Source organism: Hyla sarda, chromosome 1 (genome assembly GCF_029499605.1).
Source record: "Hyla sarda isolate aHylSar1 chromosome 1, aHylSar1.hap1, whole genome shotgun sequence".
Taxonomy (NCBI): Eukaryota; Metazoa; Chordata; class Amphibia; order Anura; family Hylidae; genus Hyla; species Hyla sarda.
Window position 1 is genome coordinate 596026232 of NC_079189.1, and position 22664 is coordinate 596048895.

The 22664-nt window shown below is 45.5% G+C and overlaps 1 protein-coding gene across 1 annotated transcript; it reads right to left on the bottom strand.

Moving 5' to 3' along the window:
- Positions 1-341: 341 nt before the first annotated feature.
- Positions 342-21394, bottom strand: STOML2 (stomatin like 2). Its single transcript, XM_056546998.1, has 10 exons — positions 21267-21394; positions 20191-20343; positions 19911-20010; positions 17827-17885; positions 17586-17687; positions 15504-15638; positions 8513-8657; positions 3227-3306; positions 1588-1716; positions 342-630 (listed from the first exon to the last, which is right to left on the bottom strand). Exons 1-10 carry the CDS (start codon positions 21306-21308, stop codon positions 514-516), a joined length of 1062 nt encoding a protein of 353 aa, XP_056402973.1. The 5' UTR covers positions 21309-21394; the 3' UTR covers positions 342-513.
- Positions 21395-22664: the final 1270 nt, after the last annotated feature.

A 22664-nucleotide genomic window follows, 5' to 3' on the forward strand; every position in this document is an offset into this window, starting at 1 on the left:
GGATTTTATGCTGTAGAGTCCAATGTAAACTAAAGGACTGAACAAAGCATAAAATCTGCAGCATCAAATAGGCACAGGATACTGAATGTGTGAATAGACTGGGTACATTCAAACATACAATATCGGATGCATAATTTATGCTGCATATTTTCTGCAGCAGATTTTGATACCAATTGAAGTTAATGGGTAGCAATATCAGCTGCACAAAATATGCAGTGGATCCTGTACGTGGGAATGTACCCTTAAAGACTATACACACACGTTCAGTATCCTGTGCATATTTGATGCTGCAGATTTTATGCTGTGTTCAGTGCTTTAGTTTACATCTGACTTTCTTTATATGGGAAAAGAAAACAAATTGTCACAGCCCTGAACATAACAGCAAATAACGGAGCCCATGTTTGTTTGAAATCATATATAATCATGTGACGTACTTATAAGGTCATTCTTAAAATACAAAAATCTCCTAACAGTGCACAGCGACATTGTTGTGCGCCGCGGCTGGACCGCCCATCAGGACCTCTCCTTCAGATCCTCTGTGAATTGCTCGGCTTCTGCTGGTTCTGTAGAAGAACTTTTCTGCTGTATGTTTTTCATGTTTTTGGTCACTGTGCTGTAAATTCCCAAGGCCTGAGTACAAAAGGAAAGAAAAGGTTATTGAGCGATAACCTGAGAACACTCGCAAAATCAGGACTACAAGCGTTTTTTTTTTTTTTTCATTATTATTTATAATAATTATTATATTAATCATCATCATCACCATCACCATCATATTATATTATTTAATTATAAATTATTATTTAAATATTAATTATATTATAATATTATAATTATTACTATTGCTAATACTATTACTAATAATACTAATACATTATTATTAGTAGTAGTAGCAGCAGCAGCAGTAATAATAATATTATTTACTATAAGTATTACTAACTCTACTAATAATAATTAGTAGTATTATTAGTAATAATTATAATAAATTAGTAGTATTACTAGTAATAGTAATAATTATAATAAATTAGTATTAATAGTAATAATAATTAGTAATAGTAATTATAATAAATAAGTAGTAGTATTATTAGTAATAGTTATAATAAGCAGTAGTATTAGTAATAATTATAATAAATTAGTAGTATTAGTAACAGTAATAATTATAATAAATAAGTAGTAGTATTATTAGTAATAGTTATAATAAATAAGCAGTAGTATTATTAGTAATAATTATAATAGTAGCAGTAGTATTAGTAATAATTATAATAGTAGCAGTAGTATTAGTAATAATTATAATAGTAGCAGTAGTATTATTAGTAATAATTATAAATAAGTAGTAGTAGTATTAGTAATAATTATAATAAATAGTAGTATTAGTAATAATTATAATAAATAAGTAGTAAGTAGTAACTAGTAGTATTACTAGTAGTAGTAATTATAATAAATTATATTATAATAATAATATAATTATTACTAATATTATTATTACTATTATTATTATAATATGCATGCTAAGAGTCTTAGTTTTGCTACAGCCGGGGGAGGGAACGTACAGGTTGGAGACCACTTGTAAACCAGTTGCGGTATACAGACCTGGGTCACCATGCTGCTGATGTCTCCTGTGTTTGCAGGTAGTAGTATGGTGTTGGACTCTTGCGCCAATTTGGAGAAGGCGGTAACGTACTGCTCTGCTATGGAGAGCGATGCAGCAGCATTGCCGTTCTGGAAGGATACAAAAGAAAAAATAAATAAAAATGAATAAAATAATTACGATCGTTTCGGTTTCCCTTTATCAAGAGGTACAAGGTACCTCTTGATAAAGGGAAACCGAAACGATCGTAGGGGTCAGGGCTCTGCTGCTTACGATGGGTAAGGAAACTCTATGCACTTTATCTGATTGAACCTTAGGTTCGCTTGCAGTCTGCACGTATCCATGGACAGTGCCTTAGTTACTATCATATGTATATAATATTGTGCAATATTACTGTGATAATTATCATTACTCTATATCTATATGCACTTTGGTACTTTTGTATATTCAGGCACTTTATTGAATTGATATTCTACCGCACTACTGGCACTTTGGTTGGAGTGATTCATGGCATGGCGTGCAGCCATGAGAGTTCATATTTATATTGATTACTTGTTACAATACATTGTCTATAACCTCATTATAGTCGGCAGTAACCCTTATTTTTGTACTGGTACTTAACCTTAATTCCACCTCCAAAAATTTTTTGAGTCTTTTCACATTGTGTTTTATAATATGATACAATAAAATCATGATTTTAATTGTTAAGGTGTTGTCTGAACTCTATTTTTTCTTTGTATACATGGTTTCGTGAGTTCCCCCGTATTCTTGCAGGAATCAGTGTAGCTCTGAATGTATGCCACTAAGGCAAGGGGTTACCATACACATCATATGCTAGAACCTGTATTAATTACCTCATTTTCCAAGCAAAATTTCGAAGCAGAATTCCGCTCAGAAAAAACGTAGTGTGATTTTGCCCTGTCAGAACCCGTGGGGTTAAAAGATTCTGACAGTTCTCTCTGTTTTGTTTTTGTTCTTGGGCTACACCCAGCTGCCTGGACTGGTCAGCTGACCCTGATGAGAGCACCTGGTCTGGCTCCTATTTAAGCTGGCAGTCTGCTCTCATACCTTGCCTGCAAAAGAGCTCCGACTCCTAGCTAATGTTTGTATTGTATCTTGAATTTCTGGCATATTTGACGCATTGGCTCAGCTCTCTGACTCTTCTCCTGTTTCTGTGATTTGGCATTTCTGTTATCTCGTGGTACTGACTCTGCGTGTGAACTGCAACATATTAGCCCAGATTTATCAAACTGTGTGAGAAAAAAATGGAGAGATTTTTCCACAGCAACCAATCACAGCTCAGCAAATGAGCTCTGGTAAAGTGAAAGCTGACCTGTGATTGGTTGCTATAGAAAAATCACTCCACTTTGTCTCACAGAGTTTGATAAATCTGGGCCATTGTGTGTTTATGTTTAGTTATTTCTGTCAGTGTGTGTGATTCCATACAGTGTCCCAACCTCCGTCTGTATTATAGTTTATTTTGTTGCCGTTTGCCTCCCTGCACGTATTCAGGCAGCGACTGTCACCATGGTTGTGGACCCGTCGCCTAAGGCGGGTACGCAAGTAGGTGAGTTTAGGGCTTCAAGCTTCCCTGCCCATAAGTGACAGGCCTTAATTATAAGAGCGTTTCAGATAGGTTACCTGCTTGTTGAGGGCTTCTGCCACCAGACGTATCGCCTCGCCCCGGGCTTTAGCCCTGGCTAGGATTGCATTTGCGTCACCTGAAAAAAAAAAAAAAAAAGTTAATAAATAAAACACATTTTTTTTAAAAAGGAGGAGATTTTTGTTTACTTACTGTAAAATCTCTTTCTCGGAGGATCCATTGGGGGACAGACCGTGGGTGTATGCTGCTGTCTCTAGGAGGTGTGACTATGGTAATAAAAAAAGTCGGCTCCTCCCAGCAGGATATACCCGCCTTCAGGCTCTGAGCTAATCAGTTTAAGTTCCAGAGCAATAGGAGGAGACCAACAGGTCAAGGAAAAAACCCAAAACTGTACGAGAACCAGAAGAGAAACAAACATAACTGAACACACCCTCGGACAGAGAACCAAAGGAAACCCCAAAAAGGGCGGGAGCTGTGTCCCCCAATGGATCCTCCGAGAAAGATTTTACGGTAAGTAAACAAAAATCTCCTTTTCTCTATTGGCTCCATTGGGGGACACAGACCGTGGGACGTACCAAAGCCGTCCCTTGGGTGGGCAGATAAGCAGTCAGACAGACGGCCGAACCACTGCCGCCTGCAACACTTTACGACCCAGACTAGCATCAGCCGATGCGAAGGTATGAACTCGATAGAACCTCGAGAAAGTGTGCAAAGACGACCAGGTAGCCGCCTTGCAAATCAGCGAGGCCGAGGCTCTATTATGGAGAGCCCAGGATGCCCCAACAGAATGGGTAGAATGAGCCACAACCCTGAAAGGAGGAATCTTCCCCTTACAGCGATAGGCTTCCGAAATGGCGGACCGAATCCACCGAGAAATGGTGGCCTTGGAAGCAGGTTGACCCTTACTACGACCTTCCGTAAGGACGAAAGAGGAATCACACTGATGAAACGAAGAAGTGATGGAGAGATAAGACCGAACAGCCCGAACTACATCCAGCTTGTGTAGAAAGCACTCCTTAGGATGAGAAGGAGCAGGACAAAAAGATGGGAGGACAATGTAAATTGGGGTGGCAAAGAGGACCCTGAGAGAGAAGGTCCGGACGGAGTGGAACGCGCAGTGGAGCGTCGTCCAGGAGCCTGACTACGTCGGCGTACCACGACCTTCGGGGCCAATCTGGAGCTACCAGAATGGCGGGGACGCCCTCTGTTTTGAGTTTCCTTAGAACCCTGGGAAGGAGCGGAAGGGGAGGGAACAGATAGGGTAGGGCAAACCCCACCCAAGTAATCACTGGGGCGTCCACGGCCAGAGCCTGAGGGTCCCGGGACTTGGACACAAAAGGAAGGATCTTCCAATTGTGCCGGAACGCGAAGAGGTCCACGTCCGGAATGCCCCAGAGGTCGCAGAGTTGCGAAGACCTCTGGATGTAGAGACCACTCGCCAGGGTCAGGTGAGGACAGACTGAGCAAGTCCGCTTTCCAGTTGAGCACTCCCGGAATGTGAATCGCCGCAATGGCTGGAACCTTGCTTTCCGCCCAGATGAGAATCTAGGTCACCTCGGCCATGGCTGCCGAGCTGCAAGTGCCGCCTTGTCGATTTATGTACGCCACGGCCTTGTCCGACTGGACGCGGACAGGACGGGACTGAAGCCGGGGCTCCCAATGAAGAAGAATCGCTCGTAAGTCCAATATGTTTATCGGAAGAAGGGTCTCTCAAGGAGACCAGAGTCCTTGAACCGTCCAATCCCTGAACACGCTGCCCCAGCCCGACAGGCTGGCATCCGTTGTAACTACCTGTCAGTGAAGGGGAAGAAATGACCGTCCTTGGGGAAGAAGGGGGGAGCGGAGCCACCAGAGCAGAGACTGAGGAACCTGCGAGGGAGAACAATCTGACGATCGAGGGATAGAGGAGACCTGTCCCATCGAGAGAAAATCGCCAGTTGAAGGGGGCGGTAATGAAACTGGGCAAAGGGTACGGCCTCGATAGTTGCCACCATCCGACCCAGGACTTCCATACAAGTGCGGATGGGGACTGAGACCTGGGTCCGAAGGGAGCGGACCCCCGACAGAAGCGCCAGACGTTTGTCTGGCGGGAGGCAAATTCGGGCAGAGGCCGTGTGGAAGCGAAGTCCAAAGAAGGTTAGAGACTGGGTAGGACAGAGGACTGACTTGTCCCGGTTGACCATCCACCCAAAGCGATCCAGAGTGTGGAGAGTGATGTCCACATTCTCCAGAGTCTGGGCTCTGGTTGGAGCCTTGATGAGAAGGTCGTCCAGGTAGGGTATCACCGAGACTCCCCTCGACCGTAACAGGCCCATCACTGGCGCAAGGATCTTGGTAAAGACCAGAGGAGCCGTGGCCAGACCGAAGGAGGGGGGGGGGGTTCCAAATTGAAAATGCCCCTCCGGAAACGCAAAGCGGAGGTACCAATGATGGCCTGGAAATATTGGCACATGGAGGTAGGCATCCTTGATGTCCACCGATGAAGGAAACTCCCCTTGTTCCAGGGACGCCACCACGGAACGGAGAGATTCCATTCAGAAGTGACGGATGAGAAGATGACGCTTGAGGTCTAGGATTGGTCGCACAGAACCGTCCCTCTTGGAAACCACAAAAAGATTGGAATAGAAACCCCGGAAACCTTCCCCTGGAGGAACGGGAACGATAACCCCCTGGAGAAGCAGAGACTGGAGAGCCTCTCGAAATTGCTTCGCCAGAGAAGGCGACCAGGGGCCCGAGATCGGAAAAAGCGATCCCTCGTAAGGGAGGCGAGTTCGATTCGGTAACCGTTGGACACCACGTCCCCGACCCAAGAGTCCTGAATGTGTGAGGTCCAGATGTCTCGAAAAAGTAAGAGACGACCTCCCACCCGAGAAAAAAAAAAAAAAAAAACGCAGGTGGGGGCCTCACTTCATGCAGAAGTGGGCTTGCGGTTGCCTAATTTGGGCGCAAAACATCCGGAGTCCGACTTTCAAGACGGGCGCGCCCCAGAACGAGGGAGCCTTCTTGTCCCGCGAAGGCGCCTGCCCGGACCCTTGCTGGAGCCAACGGTCCGAAGGACCGAAAGGAAGAGGACTTCCTTTAGGAAGTAGGGAGAGCCTTATTTTGAGGCAACAAGGAACTCTTACCTCCCGTTGCCTCAGAGATAATTTCATCAAGGCGCTTGCCAAAAAGACGGCCACCCATAAAAGGAAGCTCAGTGAGAGACCTTTTGGAAGCGGCATCCGCATTCCAAGCTTTAAGTCACATAGAGCGGCGGAGAGCAGCTAGGTGAGCCACAGCAAAGGCAGAACAATGGGCTGACTGCATGGAAGCTGCGCACAGGAAGTCCCCAGCTTTAGAGCATTGGAGAGCCAGAGCCGATAGATCCTCTGGGGGGGGATCCCGCTAAGATATCCTGATGGAGCCAAGAGGGGAACGCCCACGTCTATCTGAAGACTCAATGGAAGAGTCAGACGAGGCACCCCTAGAACGCTTGTCTGAATCCACCGGAACCGAAAGGGCATCAGGGGGTACCAGGGGGTCTGGGGGAGCAGTGGAGCAGGCAGGGCAAGTGGGCTCAGCAGAGCCAGGCATCTTGGTATTACAGTGTTTACAGACAAAATAAGTCACTGACGTTCCAGGTTTCTGTTTAGAGGGAGGAACAGCTCTGGGTACGGACATAATGAGAAAAGAGACAGGAACTTTCTCACCCTAGTCTGTGTCCCCTGGCAGCTGCAGTGAGGAGAACTCTGCTCCGTGCAGCTAGACTGTCAGCCAATAGGGAGAGAGGGGCGTGCCTGAAGCAGAGTCACTAACTAATTGGCCCCTCCTAACTGAAAACCGCACCCACGGCGCTGATTGGAGAGCTCTGACAGCCCTATGGGCGGAGCTATAGACTGCCGAGAAGAAGCTGTAATGGCGCCCGCTCCTTGTCCCGAGCGCACATGTCAGCCGCATATGCGCTCGGGGAAATAGAGCGGGCGGCCTATACACCGGCAGAGACTGCGGGAGAAAGTGAAAGTAAGCCAGCGCTGAGAGCGCCCGGCCAGTACCAGAGCCGCGGCTGACAGCCGCATATAAGGCGCTGCGGACATAGTCGCAAGAAACACACACACACACATACAGTGAAGTGCCAAATGTAAAACATAGATTACATGCCCCCTGAGATGCCACTGCTCCCCAGAATAAAAGTCCAGCCCCTATATAAGCCAGCCCCTTAACCTGAAAGGTGGGCCAAAAACAGGGGGTCTCCAGAGGTTGCAAGTCCGTACCTAAGGAGAAAAAGGAGGAAAGTACTTACCTCAGTCAGAAGAACTTACCTAATGGAGTCTTCAGTGAAGTCTTCAGTCAGCTTTTTGTCGCCTGCATCACGCCTAGCTGCTATGCGCGAGCGAGGCGAGCAGGGAATAGGGGGACCCGGACCCATGAGGTACCAACCCAGGCGCTGACTGTTGGCGAGGGGGGGGCGAACATATACGCAATGTCTGTGCCCCCTTACTCACAATGGGGAAACAGGGAACCGGAGTCCCTGAGTCCCCACCTGAAAACAGAAAAGAAAAAGGAATAAAAAAAATAAATAAAAATAACACGTCCCTATACTAGGAAAACAAAAAATCAGAAGACCTGGTCTGGAGAATTCCAGACCATGTCCACCTCCTTCAGACACTAAGCTTAAACTGATTAGCTCAGAGCCTGAAGGCGGGTATATCCTGCTGGGAGGAGCTGACTTTTTTTATTACCATAGTGTCACACCTCCTAGAGACAGCAGCATACACCCACGGTCTGTGTCCCCCAATGAAGCCGATAGAGAAAATCTTTTTTTTTTTTTTTTTTTTTTTTAAGGGGGATAATAGTGGGTGAGCAAATACCCTCCCCAGTGTTAACAAGAATAAAATGGTCAGCCGTAAAGGGGAACCTTCACATTTCGGCAAACATGAAGCTTAGAAAAGTTACTGAATTTATTTTCTGGATGTCTCTAGTTTACTTGACTCTCTTATTCTTTAGAACAAATACAAAAAGGCACGTTGATATATACCAGCCCAACAGAGGAGAAAAGGACACACTTTTCACCTTTGTTGAATGCAGGAGACCCTATTCCAATGTTTCCCAACTAGAGTGTCTCCAGCTGTTGCAAAACTACAACTCCCAGCATGCCCGGACAGCCAAAGACTGTCCCGGGCATGCTGGGAGATGTAGGTTTGCAACAGCTGGAGGTACCCTGGTTGGGAAACACTGCTCTAGGCAAACGCCTGACGTACACACCAGCTTTCCCAATGCATATACCAAACATACATTGCGGTGTGAACACACCCTTGTGTGGTGACTACCGCCATTCAGGAACACACCTGCAGCTCTGTTGATCTGTTCCTCTCGCTCGGCTTCGGAGGCCAAGATCTGGGACTGTTTCTCCCCTTCAGCCACATTGATTGCAGACTCTCTGGTCCCTTCAGATTCTAACACCATGGCCCTTTTTCGCCGCTCAGCCTCAACCTAGGGAGACATCCAGACAGCGATCACACACCAGACAAGGACACCATCATGTCCTGGAAGGGGCGTTCCCCAGCAGGAGCGATATTATCTGAAGCCATACAGGGGAGAACTTCCTCCCTCGCTCTGCTACACACAGCCCAGAGCAGTTCAGTGTGAGATGAGCTATGATTGGCTAAGACTGCACACACCCCTCAGCACTCCAGACTGCACTTTCTGATTTTGGATTTCTGCCAGGCCAAAAGATGGGGGGGGAAATGTGTTTTGGACAAGTGGGGAGACACCTAGTGGCAGCTTTGGGGACGCTGCATCCAGTCTCTCCAAGAGAACTACATAGAGGAGGAGTGTCGGCCGCAGAGTCATGCTGCGGCCGGCACGCCTCCTGCACAGGAGAGCTGTGGCCCCGTGCAGGAGATTGCGGGAGGTCCCAGTGTTCAGACCCCCCGTGATCAAACACTTATCCCCCATCCTGTGGATAGGGGATAAGTTGTCTTTTGTTGCAGATGTCCTTTAAATGGGACATCCAGGAATATTAAAAAAAAAAAACAGAGCTAATTTCTTTCAAAGACAGCTCCACGTCTGTCCCCAGGTTATGCGTGGTATTAAAACTTGGCTCCATTCACTTCAATGGAACTGAGCTGTAGAACCACACCCAACCTGGAGACAATGTTTCTGAAAGAAATTAGCTCCGTTTTTTCTATTCCTGGATGACCCATTTAAACTAAAATAGATGGTTTATTTGGTCTTACAGCTATTCTAAAAGAATACAATGCTGGACAGCGAAAGAATTCTAGATATTTTAGGTTTCGCTTTTTGGAATCTTAAACAGGTATTTGTACGTCACAGTTCAGTAAAACTGTCAGGCTATTTGTACCAATAAAATTATATAAACCAAAAAATAAAAAAGGTAAAAATATATTATGTAAAGCTTTCCTTTTAATTTTTCCACCTTTTTGCGCCATGAGCTGTAGTTTTTAATGGTACCACTTTTTTTTTTTTTTTGGTGCACTGTACCCGAAGACACTGCCATATTGGGTCAATGCATAGGGTGACTGAAGCAAGCTTCAAAAAGCGGCCCCCCAAATCCATTCAATATATGGTCCCCAGATTAGGCCCCGATGTTGAAGATATTCCCTGACAACTCAACATTGATGGAAATTAAGAAGTTGACATTCTCTGAATTTTTTTCCAGCCTCATCCATTGGCCACAGTATGACATCCCAGTTCAGATTACCTGAGAAGCTATGTCATCATCTGGGCCTATTTCTGTAATAAAGCACATTAATAAAGCCTGTATAATGAAGAGCACTGCAGCTTCATGATATACTTAAAGGGGTACACCGCTGCTAGACATCTTATCCCCTATACGTCTGATCTTTCTAAACAAACGCCGGGTTACTGCAGCAGTGGTCATGACGTCACGCTACACCCCCTCCATTCATGTCTATGGAAGGGGGTCTGTCGCCCGACACCCCCCTCCCATACATATTAATAGAGGGGGCGTGGCCGTGATGTCACGATTAAGGCCTCCGACTCAGAGTGTTTTTAACAAAATGTTCAGAACGCTGGAGCACTGGAGTACCCCTTTAAGGTCTCCATTCATTCTATAGTGTAGCTATCTTCCTTTTTGCAATAACTTGTCTTAAAACCGAGTGTTTGCAATCCAATACAGACAATGCTCTTTAACCCTTTAAGGACCCAGCCATTTTACACCTCAGGACCCGGCCATTTTTTGCAATTCTGACCACTGTCACTTTAAACATTAATAACTCTGGAATGCTTTTAGTTATCATTCTGATTCCGAGATTGTTTTTTCGTGACATATTCTACTTTAACTTAGTGGTAAAATTTTGTGGTATCTTGCATCCTTTCTTGGTGAAAAATCCCAACATTTTATGAAAAATTTGAAAATTTTGCATTTTTTTAACTTTGAAGCTCTCTGCTTGTAAGGAAAATGGATATTCCAAATAATTTTTTTTTTATTCACATATACAATATGTCTATTTTATGTTTGCATCATAAAATTTACGTGTTTTTACTTTTGGAAGTCACCAGAGGGCTTCAAAGTTCAGCAGCAATTTTCCAATTTTTCACAAAATTTCCAAACTCACAATTTTTCATGGACCAGTTCAGGTTTGAAGTGGATTTGAAGGGTCTTCATATTAGAAATACCCCACAAATGACCCCATTATAAAAACTGCACCCCCCAGAGTATTCAAAATGACATTCAGTCCGCGTTTTAACCCTTTAGGTGTTTCACAGGAATAACAGCAAAGTGAAGGAGAAAATTCACAATCTCCATTTTTTACACTCGCATGTTCTTGTAGACCCAATTTTTGAATTTTTACAAGGGGAAAAAGGAGAAAATGTATACTTATATTTGTAGCCCAATTTCTCTCGAGTAAGCACATACCTCATATGTCTATGTAAAGTGTTCGGTGGGCGCAGTAGAGGGCTCAGAAGCGAAGGAGCGACAAGGGGATTTTGGAGAGTACGTTTTTTTGAAATGGTTTTTGGGAGGCATGTTGCATTTAGGAAGCCCCTATGGTGCCAGAACAGCAAAAATCCCCCACATGGCATACCATTTTGGAAACTAGACCCCTTGAGGTACGTAACAAGGAATAAAGTGAGCCTTAATACCCCACAGGGGTTTCACGACTTTTGCATATGTAAAAAAATAAAAATAAAATTTCACTAAAATGTGTGTTTCCCCCCAAATTTCACATTTTTGCAAGGGTTAATAGCAGAAAATACCCCCCAAACATTGTAACCCCATCTCTTCTGAGTATGAAGGTACCCCATAAGTTGACTTGAAGTGCACTACGGGCGAACTACAATGCTCAGAAGAGAAGGAGTCATATTTGGCTTTTTGAGAGCAAATTTTGCTCGGGGGGCATGTCGCATTTAGGAAGCCCCTATGGTGCCAGGACAGCAAAATAACCCCCACATGGCATACGATTTTGGAAACTAGACCCCTTGAGGAACGTAACAAGGCATAAAATGAGCATTTACCCCCCACTGGTGTCTGTCATATCTGTGGAACAGTGGGCTGTACAACATTTTTAATTTGCACAGCCCACTGTTCCAAAGATCTGTCAGACACCAGTGGGGTGTAAATTCTCACTGCACCCCTCATTACATTCCGTGAGGGGTGCAGTTTCCGAAATGGGGTCACATGTGGGGTTTTGTTTTTTTTTGCGTTTGTCAAAACCGCTGTAACAATCAGCCACCCCTGTGCAAATCACCTCAAATGTACATGGCGCACTCTCCCTTCTGGGCCTTGTTGTGCGCCCCCAGAACACTTTACGCCCACATATGGGGTATCTCCGTACTCGGGAGAAATTGTGTTACAAATTTTGTGGCGCTTTTTTCCCTTTTACCTCTTGTCAAAATGAAAAGTATAGGGCAACACCAGCATGTTAGTGTAAAAAGTTTATTTTTTTACACTAACATGCTGGTGTAGACCCCAACTTCACCTTTTCATAAGGGGTGAAAGGAGAAAAAGACCCCCAAGATTTGTTAGTCAATTTCTCCCGAGTACGGCGATACCCCATATGTGACCCTAAACTGTTGCCTTGAAATACGACAGGGCTCCAAAGTGAGAGCGCCATGCGCATTTGAGGCCTGAATTAGGGATTTGCATAGGGGTGGACATAGGGGTATTCTACGCCAGCGATTCCCAAACAGGGTGCCTCCAGCTGTTGCAAAACTCCCAGCATGCCTGGACAGTCAACGGCTGTCTGGCAATACTGGGAGTTGTTGTTTTGCAACAGCTGGAGGCTCCATTTTGGAAACCGTGGCGTACCAGGCGTTTTTCATTTTTATTGGGGAGGGGCGGGGGGCTGTGTAGGGGTATGTGTATATGTAGTGTTTTTTACTTTTTATTTTATTTTGTGTTAGTGTAGTGGTGTGTAGTGTTTTTAGGGTACAGTCACACGGGCGGGGGATTACAGCGAGTTTGAGCTGCCGCGCAAAATTTGCTGCATCGCAAACTTGCATCCTGATACTCACTGTAAGCCGCCTGCCCATGTGAGTGTACACTGTACATTCACAGGGGGGGGGGGGGGCCTCCAGCTGTTGCAAAACTACTACTCCCAGCATGCCTGAGAATGTTTGGGAGTTGTGGTTTTGCAACAGCTGGAGGCACACGGGTTGGGAAACACTGAGTTAGGAAACAATGTTTCCCAACCAGTGTGCCTCCAGCTGTTGCAAAACCACAACTCCCAAACATTCTCAGGCATGCTGGGAGTAGTAGTTCGGCAACATCTTTAGAGCCAGATGTTGCCGAACTACAACTCCCAGCATACTTGGAGTTGTAGTTTTGCAACATCTGGAGGACTACAGTTTGCAGACCACTAATACAGTGGTTCCCAATCTGTGCCCTTCCAGATGTTGCAAAACTACAACTCCCAGTATGCCAAAACTGTCCAGGCATGCTGGGAGTTGTAGTTCTGCAACATCTGAAGGGCCAGATGTTACAGAACTACAACTCCCAGCATGCCTGGACAGTAAGTTCATGCTGAGGATGTGTAGTTTTGCAACATCTGGAAGGGCACAGTGGTCTCCAAACTGTGGACCTCCAGATGTTGCAAAACTGCAACTCCCAGCATGCCCAGACGCCAAGGGCTGTCTGGGCATGCTGGGAGTTGTAGTTTACAGGGTCCTATTACAGCAATGCATGTCGCTTTACGGCGACGTGCATTGCTGTAAAGGGCCCGACCGCGGCTGAAGATCTACTCACCTGTCGCCGCTGCCGCCGTCTTCATCGTCTGGATCCGGGTCTTCAGGGACGAGGTAAGTACCGGGGCCGGTCCCCAGCACTCCCCCGTCCCCCGCTGCGTCCTCCGGTCTTCCTCCCGTCCTCTCCGGACTTTCAGGGGCCGGGCAGGACGGGAGGAAGTAACCGCCCCCCCTCCTGCGATTGGTCGGTTAACTAACCGACAGATCGCAGGGGATCGGAGGAGGTGGCCGGCTTGCCACCTCGCTCCGATACTCCAGCATGGTCCTGGCTGTCTGTGAAAGCCGGGATCATGCGAAATTACCGGGCGGTCGGGTCCCAGAGACCCGATCAGCCCGGTATCGCCGCAGATCGCAAGGGCGATTTCCCTTGCGATTTGCGGCGATCGCCGACATGGGGGGCCTACATGGCCCCCCCTCGGCGTTTGCCCTGGATGCCTGCTGAAGGATTTCAGCAGGCATCCAGTTCCGATCTCTGCCCGGCGAGCGGCAGAGACCGGAAAACGCCATGACGTATGCATACGTCATGGGTCCTTAAGACCCAGGGTGTGAAGACGTATGCATACGTCATGGGTCCTGAACAGGTTAAGATAAATCCACAAGCTTCTCCTGTGGTGATTGACTGTAACAGTATTATCTGATGTCCGGAATGTTTGTCTAGATCAGAAAAATGGCACGGGGGGGGTGGGGGGTGTTGTGCATTCAGCTGGCACGCAAGCCCAGGGTCGTCTCTGCCGTTTGGGTTGCTTGAGGCCTTGTCCTCCTTAAGGGAACGTTCCCACGTGCCGTATTTTGCTGCTGCATATTTTTATTTCCCATTGGGTTGCGAAATACACAGCCGATTTTGCTTCTCACTGACTTCAATGGGTAGGAAAATAAGCAGCAACAAATACGCAGCAAACTACGGCACGTGGGAACGTACCCTAAAATTGTAGCTTCGCTTGTCCTGTGGAGGAGCATGTGACATACACGTCACTCTCTATAGTGCTACACTGCTCCGCACTGAAGCAAGGAGCACAGGAGAAGTGGAGAAGCCAGAGTGACACATGCTCCTCCATAGGACACCACGTTACAGACAGGAGAGCATTTTACAGAGAATGGGGCTGCAGACAGGGGGCAGGAAGTGTCCATAGTCCTACCCTCTTATTATAACATTTGACCGCTAAGCGGTCACTTAGACCCTATATTTCCCACACAATATAAAACTTAACGTTTATTGAGCCAAGATTAAAATAACCTCACACATATTGATCCATAATCCATTGATTGGCATGACACTGCATGCTATCTTAATTGAATTGAAAAGATAGATTGTGGCTGCAGTCCACAATCTATAGTGTGAGACAATTAAAAATCTAACACATTGCCCGCCCGCCCGACGTTTCGCCACAGGCTGTGGCTTTATCAAGGGCTAGGAGGCTTTATCAAGGGCTAGGAGCCATTTGCCTCCTAGCCCTTGATAAAGCCACAGCCTGTGGCGAAACGTCGGGCGGGCGGGCAATGTGTTAGATTTTTAATTGTCTCACACTATAGATTGTGGACTGCAGCCACAATCTATCTTTTCAATTCAATTAAGATAGCATGCAGTGTCATGCCAATCAATGGATTAAGGATCAATATGTGTGAGGTTATTTTAATCTTGGCTCAATAAACGTTAAGTTTTATATTGGGTGGGAAATATAGGGTCTTAGTGACCGCTTAGCGGTCAAATGTTAATAATATTGGATTTACCCTCCACTCATAGGTCCCTTTTGTTGCATAGTCCTACCCTCTCACCTATACTACCTATAGGGGGAAAAATACATAGAGGGGGGGGGGGGGTCCCATCTACAGGAAGCAAACTACCTACAGGGGGGTCCTATATACAGAGGGCAAACTACAGAGAGTCATTATGTACATGTAACTGGCTTTGAGTGGAAATCGATTTAGTGTTCAGGTTTGGGCACTCTGGATAAAAAAAGCTTAGCCATCTCTGATGTAGACTAAATATAACTGGCAGAAATATTAGGTCTGCACCCGTTTTCAGCCTCTGAATGTGAATATAAATATAAAGGGGGACTCGGCAAGCTGTGTGTAATGTGCTTAGGTTTACAAGACAAGAACAGGACCCACCTGCATCTGCATGGCGTCTCGGACTTTGGGAGGCACATGGATGTCCTTAATCTCGTACCGCAAACACTTGATCCCCCAGTAATCGGAAGCCTGGTTTATGGCATGCACAATACTGGAGTTGAGCGATTCTCTTTCCTGGTTCATTCAGAAAACAAATACCATGTCAGCTAAGAATACAAAGAGATTGATGTAAAGCAAAATCCCATTGAAATCCCTTAAAAAGCTCAGACACATATCCCCCCTCCCTGACATGTTTCGGTCCCCAGAGCTACATCAGAGGTCTGTGCGAATGGCTGCCATCAGTTTAGACCTCTGATGAAGCTCCGAAGAGCTAAATATGTCAAAAGGGCTGTGTGTCTGAACTTTTAATAAGCTTAAATCGCCCGTCCATTTTATCTGTATGGACTGCAGCCAAAAACAGTGATATTTGATGTATAAGTACAATTTCTATGTCTATGGGCCATGAGCCCAAGTGATAGCAAATACAGTGATTAGATATATATATTCTATCTCTATCTATGTTATAGGGCCGATAGCCGATAACTTATACCGATATTCCGGTATAAGTTATCAGCTATTTATCCCCCCGCGACACCGCTGCAGATCAATGATTTAAAGCGGGCGCTTTAAATCAATGAACTGCAGTGGCTTTTGCGGTGCCATAGGCCGCCACCGCCACCCGCTTCTCTCCCCCTGACTGTCCGGGGGTCCTGAGTCCTATCACCGGCACCCCCCGCCGCACCGCTCCCCCCACCGCCGCACTGCTCCGCGCCCCCTACCGACCCGCGTCGCACCCCCCACCGCACCGCCATGGCCCCATTGCCTCCCCCATCCCGGGTTTTATAATTACCTGTTCCCGGGGTCCACTCTACATCTGGCTCCGGTGGCGTCCTCCTGAGCCGTCACTGTGCGCACTGACGGTGACGTCACGTCACTCGTCATTGCGCACAGCGTAACGCAGGACGCAGCAGGAGCCAGAAGTAGCGTGGACCTCGGGCCCCGGGAACAGGTAATTATAAAACCGGGGATGGGGGAGGCAATGGGGCCGGGGCAGTGGGGCATTATCGGCAAGGTAATTGCAGATACCGATAATGCCCAAAATCGTGATTATCGGCCAAACCGATAATCGGTCAATATATTATATTATATATACCTATCTATATATCTCTATATATTAGGATATGCAAGCAGCTTATCAGGTTCCCAGGACATCAGCTTTATCTCCAGTTACAGAATCTCAGAAGCTGATGGGGACTTTATGCCAAGCCAGACTTCTCCCCAGAAGGGAAGAGGACCCATCTGCAGACAGCGCTGTTTTGGAGTATTTTGCTCCTCGTCAGTGCAGAGAAGGATGTTCTGGCTTGGCTAGCAAGAGGCCTGATGACTAGTTCAAAGGGATAAGTATTCTTCTTGTCCAGAGAACCTGATGAGCTGCTTTGCACATTCCCTTTCCCAGAAAGCTTGTGGAGTGTCAATGGCCTTTTTTTGACTCTCCGTACACCAGAAGTGGCACCTCTGTTTAAGAAGAATACTTATCCCTTTGAACTAGTCATCAGGCCTCTTGCTAGCCAAGCCAGAACATCCTTCTCTGCACTGACGAGGAGCAAAATACTCCAAAACAGCGCTGTCTGCAGATGGGTCCTCTTCCCTTCTGGGGAGAAGTCTGGCTTGGCATGAAGTCCCCATCAGCTTCTGAGATTCTGTAACTGGAGCTAAAGCTGATGTCCTGGGAACCTGATGAGCTGCTTGCATATTCCCTTTATTTTATAATATATATTATATATATATATATATATATATATATATATATATATATATATATATATATATATATATATATATTTATTTATGATATGTGTATACAATACAAATCAGTGTTTTCCGACCAGCGTGCCTCCATATTGAAATTTGTAGTTTTGCAACACCTAGAGAAGGAACACTAATCTATATGCACACTACTACACCTTCTGGTCTTCATTTCTCATGTGTACAGCGCGGACATAGAGCACAACCAATGTGCATACAATGTGCACATTGGTCCTGTAAGAAATTAATTAAATAAATAAATCACTGAATACTTACCCTAAAGACCTTGTCTAATGACAGCTTGCCGAGTTCAGAACGCATGGTGGTCTGGGCCAACTGAGTGACTGCGTATTCTGGATCCTCCACACCGTAGCTGGCCTAACAACAGAGAAAACAGTGAGTAGGCGCAGGGTATGTTGGTGTTATGGACGGTTTTATGTTGAAAATAAAACGAAGCCTAGTCGCAAGCTGAACACTTGCTCAGCAAGCAGAGCTATTTATCCTGACACATACTCACCTTATAAGGGTCCATGACGCGCAGGTACAGCACTCCATCTATCTGTAAGCTTACGTTGTCTGTAAAGAGAGGAGAGACGCAATATATTATTGTCTGTGTTATTATAGTACCCGGCACAGCTGGTTCTGACAGTAACAACTATCTTGATCTGCTTTGCACATTATAGATGCTGGGTGACAGCAATTAATGACTACCACTGCAGTGCCACAAGTGACCACTGGGGGTCAGGCTTCTGAAAGCCCTGGCAACTAAAGCTCTTACAGGTGAACATTAAAGGGATACTCTGCTGCTCAGCATTTGGAACAAACAGTTCAGAACACTGGAACCAGGAGCTCGTGACATAACGCCCTGCGCCCTCAATGCAAGTCTATGGGAGGGGGGCGTGCCGACCGTCACGCCCCCACCCATAGACTTGCACCGAGGGGGCGGGGCTATAGTCATGAGGGGGCGGGTCTATGACACTGAGCAGCGGAGTACTCCTTTAAGGTTGTACAAACATTCCAGTATCAAAAAAGTGGCCCTTTGTTAGCAATTCTGGTGGTGGGGTACTGATATGATGTCCATATACACTAGTAGCAGTAGAAATGTTCTATAGTTAAGTGACCCTAGATCAGCGTTTTCCAAACAGGGTGCCTCCAGCTGTTGCAAAACTACAACTCCCCAGCATGCCCGGACAGCCAAAGGCTACTCTATACAAATATTAGATGCATGCTGGAAGTTACAGTTTTGCAACAGCTGGAGGCACACTATTTGGAAAACACTGACCTAGAATGAAGTATTAGTTGTGATAGGATGCCAGGAATAGAAATATATATAACAAGCAGATAGGGGGCTCAACCTACACTATCCCGACAGAGTTTCGTTGGGTGCTGCCCTAGTGTTCAAGGCAAACCATACACAATTCAATTCTATTCTCTGCTGCTCATCTCCGTCGGGTACAGAATTATTATAAACACACTGGGGCCAATTAATTATTATAAATATACATGGGGGGTCAAAGTAGTAGTTTAAAAACCCCACCGGTTGGCCTTAATGGCTCCTCAGTGTCGGCCATTCAGGGCTCCCGGCAGGGGATTTCAAAATGAAAGTTTACACAGTAGTAAATACATTGCAGGGTTGCGGACCATGCCGCCCGCTCCCCTGCATTATAACTGCTGATCGCATCAGGTCTCAGAAGTGAGACCTGGTGCGATCAATCTCTTATCCCCTGTACTACCACCCCTAACAAGGAACAGACTCTGCTCCATGATGGGGGTAGTAGTACAAACACTAATGTAGACTCCCGCAGCCAAGGAACTACTACTCCCTTCATGGAAATGAGTCTGTTCATGATGGGAGTAGTAGTAGTAGTCCCTCAGCACTGCAGGAGTCTGCTGATGTCACCTCTTCTGAGCATGCTCAGAAGTAATAACGGATATTGTAAACTGGGTGCAAACGGACGACATTAAAGGCTTATCCGTTTGCCATAAACTTCAATGTTAAAAATTTAACGGCCGTTATTCCAACAGTTCTTTTTGACAGAAGAAAAATTAGTGCATGTGACGGTTTTTTCTTCCGTCACAAATAACGTCCGTTATTCATAATGGGCTAACACGGATATTCAAAAAATCCCATAGACATGAATGGGATTCTGTAACAGCCATTTTTAAGGGTTTTCTAAGGGAAGTTTATAGAGAATCTTTTAACGGAGCAAAAGTAAAGTGTGAAAGCAGCTTTACATCGCCTTCTGGTTGGTGACTTCCTCAGTGGGGCAGCTGTGGCAAGGTGCGCATATATATACACACACACATATACATACATACACACTTTTTTTTTAGTAAAGGAGACACCAGCATACACGCTCTTACAATGACAGCTGATGCAATATGTGACCCCTAGAGCACACAACACAAGTTCCACTGCTCCTGGTACAAGTGCAGGAGATCTCCGACATAAGCACATTAAAAGATGTGAGAATGTCACATGATATAAAATAAACAGTATTTAAATAGAGGCCATTCCCCAGCCAGTCACATGATGCACTGGACTGGGTCAGCCCACGTTCAGTCACCGAACACATGGACCGTGTGTCGGGGAAGACTCACCCAGGGACACAGCGGACTGCTCAGGAACGTTGATCACAATCTCCTTCAGACTCTGTACATAGCGGATGCGATCCAGAAATGGAATGAGGATGTTCAGACCCTGCAAGAGAAAACAGTAACAATAAGTCATACGATACTACAAAAGTATATAGCTAGTGCATACAGCTATATCTAGACCATAATACATATAGACTTCATCTTCCCAAGCACCATGGAAATTGGTGACATGGCAGCGGTGAGACTCAGAGGGATGGGGGGGGGGGTAACACAATGCACTCACAGGCTCCAGAATGCGATGGAACCGGCCCATACGCTCCACCACCCAGGCCTCCTGTTGGGGAACGAACAAGACGACTGTGTTCATGGGAGTTCCAGATGAGGCGCAGCGGCGCACCTCAACACTCCAGGCTTTAGGACCATTTATTTGGGAGCCCTGTAGACAAGGAAAACAGATTAGAGTAAAAAAATAAAATTTTATTTAAAAAAAAGTTCACAGCATAGAAAAACTATAAAGAACCGGACAGTCTGCATCGGCCAATGTCATGAAATATAACAGAGCCTGGATATAAAAGATGCAACCACAACTCAAAACTACATCATTCTACTATTGCTTTACCAACTTCCTGCTACAATGGTGTTTATACACAACAACTGACCCGATCGAGCAGTGCTGCAGTGTATAGCATGGAAGAACAGAGAAGCAGTATGACAGCAGAGGTGGAGACCATGCTGGGAGTTGTAGTTTTGAAACAGCAGGGAGGGGGGGGGGGGTGTTACAACTCCCAGACAGCCTTTGGCTTGCATTAGTGATTACAGAATGCAGTGTTTACCAACCAGGGTGCCTCCAGCTGTTGCAAAGCTACAGCACCAAGAATGAAAGGACAGCCATTGGCTGGGAGTTGTACTCTTGTAACAGCTGGAGGCCCCCTGATTGGGAAACAATGATGTGAGCTATCACTAATGTAAGCCAAAGGCTGCCTGGGCATGCTGGGAGTTGTACTTTTCCCCCAGCTGTTGCAAAACTACAACTCCCAGCATGCCCAGACCGCCAAAGGCTTACATTAGTGATCGCTCAGGGCAGTGTTTCAAAAGTATTGCAAGAGCTGGAGGCACCTTGGTTGGGAAACACAGCCCTAAGCAATTACTAATGTAAGCCTTCGTCTGTCCGGACATGCTGGGCGTTATAGTTTGGAACAGCTGGAGGCACACTGGTTAAAAAAACCAAAAACAAATGTGTATCCATAGAGTCATATACAGTTATAGTTACAGTCACAGGTCAATACAAAAAAACAGACAAACGGACAATTAAACATTCCAGTAATTGTCAGTATAACCCCCTGATCCCGTCCTCCTCACCCGCAGCAGGGCGCCCCCAACCCGGCTCACTGCCCTCAGCATGTCCGCCAGAAACCGAAACTATGGCAAGTCTGCTGTAACCAGTGTGCAACCTCTCCAGCGGCGCCAGCAGATGACGTCACTGACAGCCGAGGACTGTCCAATGAGGAAGCGGCGCGGAGTGATGACGATGGTGACAGAATGCGTGCGCCATGCTGAGAAGGTCGAAGCCAATGCCTCGCTGTCGCCATGTTAGGTGTGGCAAAATCATACATATGTGTGAATGTATGTATATATATATATATATATATATATATATATATATATATATATGTGTGTGTGTGTGTATATAGGTTTATAGATTTATCTATATATACACACATATATATATATATATATATATATATATATATAATAAATAAATAAAAATAAGTTTTTTTTAAATATATATATATTTTTTTTAAATATATATATATATATATATATTTTTAAATATATATATATATATATATATATATATATATATATTTTTTTTTTAAATATATTCAACATAATATGATATATGTATGTATATCAGTGTTTCCTAACCAGGGTGCCTCCAGCTGTTTCAAAATTACAACTCCCAGCATGCCCGGACAGCCAAAGGCTGTCCGGGCATGCTGGGATTTGTAGTTTTGCAACAGCTGGAGGCACCCTGGTTGGGAAACACTTTTGTATGTGTATATATACATATACACACACACACATATATATATATATATATTCCATATGAAATGATAAATTTAGTGGAAAAAAGCATGAAAAAGGTTGACTTAGGTCTTCATCAGAGTCAACAGAAAATATCTATCATGGAGGCCAAAATATAAATGATATGACCAATGTCTGAGTAATGGCGTCCTCCTCCGGAGTGCCCAGCTGACAGTCAAAATTAAATTGAACAAAAGCTTTATGGTTTCTGTCACAGGTATCTGTCGGCATCCTGTCAAGAACTCGGTGACTGCCTTTCGGCCGCTGAAATAATTACATAGCTGTTTTTCACAGTACACGTTGGCATTCCGTTCTTGGCAGCATTCCAATGGATACCTGATACGGGAACTATAAAACACAATGGGGGGAAATGGGGATTTATTCAAACCCATACAGTGGAAAAGTGGTGCAGTTGCCCATAGCAACCAGATTGCTCCTTTCCTTTTAAAAAGGCCTCTGAAAAATGAAAGAAGTGATCTGATTGCCATGGTTGCTATGTGCAACTGTATAACTTTTTCTCTTAAAAAAGGTTTTGATCAATCTCCGCCGGTGTTCCTAGCCTTATACTGGATATCACTCAGGATCAGTACAGGATAAGTAATGTAATGTATGTACACAGTGACCCCACCAGCAGAATAGTGAGTACAGCTCTGGAGTATAATACAGGATATA

Excerpts from the sequence above, each read along its gene's own strand:
- STOML2 (XM_056546998.1), bottom strand. The coding sequence starts at position 21,308 with ATGCTGAGGGCAGTGAGCCGGGTTGGGGGCGCCCTGCTGCGG. Across the intron at positions 8,658-15,503 it reads GAGACGCCATGCAGATGCAG|GTTGAGGCTGAGCGGCGAAA; the intron begins GTGGGTCCTGTT and ends ATGTCTCCCTAG. Across the intron at positions 1,717-3,226 it reads CAGAAGCCCTCAACAAGCAG|AACGGCAATGCTGCTGCATC; the intron begins GTAACCTATCTG and ends GTATCCTTCCAG.